We start from the raw sequence: 6,610 nt of genomic DNA on the forward strand, positions 1-6,610 counted from the left end.
GAAGCTTATATATATCAAGGCATAGCTTGGTTTGTAATTGAGGATTATTCAGTATTCTTATCAATAAACTCTTTGAGAATTCTCTCAATTTCTTGGTGGACTCCAGATTATCAATTTACGGTTAACGTTTGTTTCCCCTTTCACAAATTTGCTGCGTCACAAGTCATGTATGAGATAAGTATAATCCTCTCTAAAAGCCAGGCCTATGATAGATGAATCCAAACATTCAAACAAATTGTGATTCTACTCAATGGAGTATACTAGCTTACAACCAAGCATTCTTGTTTTAGACAAAAAGTCAAGTATATACTAAAGCTGTTTCATGATTTCAAACTTAGTAGCTAAGTATTGTTGTAAATTAGAGTGTGATCATCACCTGTCACCACCATATAATCTACATAGATGATTAAAGCAGTAACTTTACCTTTCTTGCGTTTAAGGAACAAAGTATGATTTGAATTACTTGCTTGTAGCCATAATTCTTCATAGACCTTGTAAACCTCCCAAACTAAGCTCTTGGTGACTGTTTCAACCCATACAAAGTGATTCTCAACTTACACACCATTCTTGTACTACAGTAAAACTTCTTTATAGTTATACTCTATATAGTAAAAACCTCCATCTAGTCATAAAAAATTTCGGTCCCAACTTGGGCTAGTTATAAATAGTACTAACCTCCACATTGTAATAAGTTATAATTTTTTTAGATGCCGTCTTAAGAAATCAGAATGTATTTCAGTACAAGGTGCTTGAAAATGCAGTTAGTCCTTCGAATAGTAGAACACTCACTGGAAAATAAGAGCAGGGCAAGATAGCTAATCCACATTGCAGCACGGGTTGAGTTGCTTAATTGCGCTTAATTATGTTGTCATGTCTTCCACACCTTGATGGTGCCATAAACAGAAGAACTTATCATGCAGTTGTCCTTTGGGTGATAGCTGACACTTGTTACCTGAAAAAAGAAAATCTCACAAGCTTTTAGAGCAAGGAACTTTCTACAAGCATTTTTGTTCACATATTAATCAAAAACAAGTCATCAAGTGAAAATCTATACTTGAACATCTTTGCAAACTGAAATATTTCAACAATGGTACTCGAACCAGAACAGAAGGTGAGCACATAACAATTCATACGTAAGAACTAAGAAAGGACAGGAAAGTTTTCAGACAGGTAAACTACTAATATTTTACAATGGATCTGTTTCACGTCAAAACTTTAGTCCAAGTATTCCCTGGACTTTCATATTTTTTGACACAGTCTAATTGATTTTTCGACTTTTGCACCATTTCACCTGAAAAGCAAATAGATAAGAATTAAATCATTCTATTACCAGAAGCAGGCCCAATTAAGATTCAGGTTATCGTGGAATTTACTATAAGAAGCCAGTGACAGTAATAATTTTGGGTGTAGCCCCCCGAAGAACCATTGCCCATGATTGCTATTTCCAGTAGCATGTTGGAACTGCCTGATGATCATCTAATTATTGAATATTTATGCAATAACATTTGGTTATGAAGACAACATGGAGAAGTTTGTTTATAATTTAAGACCTCCACACAGCCACTTCACAGTCAAGGCGCCTCTCCACTAAAAAGAGGGTCTGGTTAATTTCATGGGAGGGGAGGATTTTCAAGAGGGAGGACTACTACAAGAGGGAGGACTACTATCCATCAATAGTCTATTATGAAAATGCAACAGAACAATTTTTTATTTTATTTTACATATAATATGTATCACTTGGCAATATAGCAAAAGAAAAGGCTTAAATAACACAATGACAGCAAAACAATAAAAGAATAATGAAAAGAACAATTCATAAAGCATCATAAAGAAAGAAGCCTTAAAAAAGCAGAAAAAGCATAAGAACTAAAGCAATATAATGAAAGAGCACTTCTTATTCTTGAATTTGTTGACAAGCTTATCCAATTACCCCCACAAAAGATTAATAGATTTGTGGAAGTAAAAAGCTTCATAAAAGAATTAGTCTGTATAAGTAGCAGGGACATTAAGAGCATTTAGCATCATTTTGAAAGAAACACCATAATGCATATAAAGGAAAAACAGGCTTTACCACTGATGCATGAGCTCGGAAACTTGACGCCACAGATGCATCTACCAGATCCCAGAAGAAAATGAAACCATCCTCAGATCCACCAATAACATGGGCATCAGTGTTGGTAAGGCAGCAGTCCAATTTGTAAGACTGATATAGAAACAACCGATGGAAATGATAAGAACTCATGAACAAAGAAAGTCAAAATATTACAAGTACCCTGTGTCACTAATTATTTCTTGTGAATCTTGTGATAGGTCTTCTGGTGAATTACTTCAAGAATACAGAGGATATACTTGTAAGGTTAGTATGCAGATGTGTTATTCTGGCTTCTGGCACTCTGTCATGGTTCCTTCGCTTTTGTATAATTCAGATATACATTCTAGCTTTTTTTTGGCTGGAAGTTCTTTTGATTTATTGGTTTCTTATGTGTTCAATATTTTAGATGTGACATTGCATAATGCGCACCTTTTTATACTTCTCATGGCATTCTGTAGTGATCTCGCAATATTTGACATAGGGTACTTGTAATATTTTGACTTTCTTTGTTCATGAGTTCTTATCATTTCCATCGGTTGTTTCTATATCAGTCTTACAAATTGGACTGCTGCCTTACCAACACTGATGCCCATGTTATTGGTGGATCTGAGGATGGTTTCATTTTCTTCTGGGATCTGGTAGATGCATCTGTGGCGTCAAGTTTCCGAGCACATGCATCAGTGGTAAAGCCTGTTTTTCCTTTATATGCATTATGGTGTTTCTTTCAAAATGATGCTAAATGCTCTTAATGTCCCTGCTACTTATACAGACTAATTCTTTCAAGAAGCTTTTTACTTCCACAAATCTATTAATCTTTTGTGGGGGTAATTGGATAAGCTTGTCAACAAATTCAAGAATAAGAAGTGCTCTTTCATTATATTGCTTTAGTTCTTATGCTTTTTCTGCTTTTTTAAGGCTTCTTTCTTTATGATGCTTTATGAATTGTTCTTTTCATTATTCTTTTATTGTTTTGCTGTCATTGTGTTATTTAAGCCTTTTCTTTTGCTATATTGCCAAGTGATACATATATATGTAAAAAAAATAAAAAAAATTGTTCTGTTGCATTTTCATAATAGACTATTGATGGATAGTAGTCCTCCCTCTTGAAAATCCTCCCCTCCCATGAAATTAACCAGACCCTCTTTTTAGTGGAGAGGCGCCTTGACTGTGAAGTGGCTGTGTGGAGGTCTTAAATTATAAACAAACTACTCCATGTTGTCTTCATAACCAAATGTTATTGCATAAATATTCAATAATTAGATGATCATCAGGCAGTTCCAACATGCTACTGGAAATAGCAATCATGGGCAATAGTTCTTTGGGGGGCTACACCCAAAATTATTACTGTCACTGGCTTCTTATAGTAAATTCCACGATAACCTGAATCTTAATTGGGCCTACTTCTGGTAATAGTATGATTATAATTCTTATCTATTTGCTTTTCAGGTGAAATGGTGCAAAAGTCGAAAAATCAATTAGACTGTGTCAAAAAATATGAAAGTCCAGGGAATACTTGGACTAAAGTTTTGACGTGAAACAGATCCATTGTAAAATATTAGTAGTTTACCTGTCTGAAAACTTTCCTGTCCTTTCTTAGTTCTTACGTATGAATTGTTATGTGCTCTCACCTTCTGTTCTGGTTCGAGTACCATTGTTGAAATATTTCAGTTTGCAAAGATGTTCAAGTATAGATTTTCACTTGATGACTGGTTTTTGATTAATATGTGAACCAAAATGCTTGTAGAAAGTTCCTTGCTCTAAAAGCTTGTGAAATTTTCTTTTTTCAGGTAACAAGTGTCAGCTATCACCCAAAGGACAACTGCATGATAAGTTCTTCTGTTGATGGCACCATCAAGGTGTGGAAGACATGACAACATAATTAAGCGCAATTAAGCAACTCAACCCGTGCTGCAATGTGGATTAGCTATCTTGCCCTGCTCATATTTTCCAGTGAGTGTTCTACTATTCGAAGGACTAACTGCATTTTCAAGCACCTTGTACTGAAATACATTCTGATTATAGAATTGAATCTGTCAGGTTGTTTAAGTGTTTTCCTTGTTTGTATCGAGTACTCTAATTGATGTATTTTCGTTAACATGAATTTCAAGCATACTGGGATATAGGAATTGAAACAAACTCATTCTCTCTATGGGAATTTCCCTTGTTTTTCTAGTCTACCAAGTAGGAAATGGTGCTCCTGGGGTAGTCAAAGACTCAAACTACAGATTGGATCTTATTTTGCGCATTATACCTCTAATCAATTACAAAGGCAGTTTGGTGATCCATGACATTCAATGCAGAACACGTGTTGAGGCATAGTGGCAAAATTCTTTAGTTGTGGATAATTTTCAGTGCACATTGATAAAACGAATATGACTATATCCATGAGTTCCAGTGATTACTAAAATCCTCAGTTCAAATAATCATCAACATGTTCACACGCTAAAAAAAAAAATTTAAGCGAGACATTTTTAAGTGTTTGTGTTGAGCATTTGAGCTTTCTAGTGTTCAAATGCTCAGCTTGCATGTAACCGGCAGTTCGTTACAATCCATAACTTTATAAAAAAAATAAATAAGTTATTTACATGGTTTTTCTTTTAAATGTTACTTGTAGACTGTTGATATATTAATATAAGAAAGTAATACTAATACACATAGGTCCAAATAAAAAAATTTAAAAAATTCCAAAATTTTTTTTTTTTTTTGTTGTTAGTGAGTAACATAATATTGTTGCTGATTGACAGTATATTGAGAAAGTTAGTATATTTATAAGGGTTAATTTCAGTTCAGTATCTCAAGTTTGCTTCAAATTTCAATTCAGTACCTCATGTTTAAAATTTTACAATGTCATACCTCATCTTTTCAATTTGTTGCAATGTCATACCTCTGTCAATATAGCTGTTAAGAGATCTCTTAAATGCTGATGTGGCACTTACATGACACTCTCATAATGATGACTAGATGTCACGTGGTTTAATAACAGACTACGTCATGCCACGTGACATAAAAATAATTAAAAATCTAGAAACATGGCACATAATTATTAATTTTTTTCCTTTCAATTTTTAGATTTTAAATTATTTTTTATGTCATGTGGCATAATGTGTTATGTTGTCAGACCACGTGGTATCCAGTCAGCATTGTGGGATTGCCATGTAAGTGCCACATCAGCATTTAAGAGATCTCTTAACAATCATACTGACGGAGGTATGACATTGCAACAAATTGGAAAGATAAGGTATGACATTGCAAGATTTTAAACATGAGGTACTAAATTGAAATTTAAAGCAAACTTCAGGTACTGAAATGAAATTAACCTTATTTATAATATGAGCAAATTACACATTATTTGGACTTTTGGATAATTGCCAATATGAAAATTTTGAATAAAATTTACATAAACAAAATATCAAAGAAAAAAAAAGTAATGATAAATATTGCCAAATATTCAATAAATTCGGATAGCCTTGTTGATATTTTATTAATACCTTGATTTTGGTTTTCATTTTTGTTTAATTCTTTATTTCATAAAGAGAGAATTGTTTGGAAATACTGGCTTGAACTTTGCTTCCTAAGTATCCCAAGCAATTTAGAATTGCATGCAAAGAAAAAGGAAGTGTCAAGCAAAGAAAAAGGAAGTGTCACTGATGAAAGCAAAACTGTCTGGCCCCCAAGAAATGTGGAATATATGCATGCAAAGCCTTGGCATTGTTCCCTGCTGGCTTCGACAACGTCCCAAAGATCTTTAGCCATCAAGATGTAGTTTGTTAAAAATTTGGAGAACAATTGCACTAGGGGCCACTGTAGCTGCCGTGCTCAACCTGTCAATTTATAATACTAACTAATTATTGATATAGTGGTATTCTACTCACTTTGTTGGAAGAGATTTTAAATTTGATTCTTCATTACCTAAACAAAGAAAAAAGAAGAGTCAAAAGATAATTCCAATTTTGTAACTGTTACTTAATTAAATGGACATGATTATAAGTAAAAGGGTTAATTACAATTTATCCTCTCAAAGTATTGGCCAGGGTGTTCGCACTTTGCTTCCCTAACTAAATTTTTTGACACTCCACCTTCAAGAATATGTTCCATCAAATACATAATCCCCTTCCGTTAAAAAAAAATAAAATACGACTATTAGTTAAGTACACATGACCTTCTCTCTGAGCACCTATTGTGTAAAACCAACGGATAAGACTATTTAAGGTTAGAGTCTTCTATTTGACTAAACATAATATGAGGGGTTAAGTGTAAAAAAATTGAGTTTGAGGGGTAAAGTGTGAATTCCCAATAATTTGGGGGGGGGGGGGTAAATTGTAAGTAGTCCTTAGTAAAAAGCTAGTGGTGTTTGGTATCTTACTCAAATTTTTTTTTCAAAAATTAAGAATTTTTTTTTAAAATGTGAATTTTCAAAATTAATTTTTAAAATTTGAAAACTTGTTGGGTATGAAATTTTAAAATAATTTTTAAATTTAAAAAATGATAACAGCTAAGAAAGAAGTGTAAAAAAAAAAA

At 33.3% G+C, this 6,610-nt stretch overlaps 1 protein-coding gene across 1 annotated transcript; it reads left to right on the plus strand.

Annotated features, from left to right (window-relative positions):
• The first annotated feature begins 2,240 nt into the window (after window positions 1-2,240).
• Window positions 2,241-4,359, plus strand: LOC147291310 (uncharacterized). Its single transcript, XM_086235918.1, has 4 exons — window positions 2,241-2,275; window positions 2,311-2,356; window positions 2,644-2,775; window positions 3,880-4,359. The coding sequence occupies exons 1-4, from the start codon at window positions 2,241-2,243 to the stop codon at window positions 3,961-3,963; spliced, it is 297 nt and encodes a 98-aa protein (XP_086092044.1). The 3' UTR covers window positions 3,964-4,359.
• The last annotated feature ends 2,251 nt before the right edge of the window (window positions 4,360-6,610 follow it).

This window comes from Dryas octopetala, chromosome 3 (genome assembly GCF_963921425.1).
Source record: "Dryas octopetala chromosome 3, drDryOcto1.1, whole genome shotgun sequence".
Lineage (NCBI taxonomy): Eukaryota > Viridiplantae > Streptophyta > Magnoliopsida > Rosales > Rosaceae > Dryas > Dryas octopetala.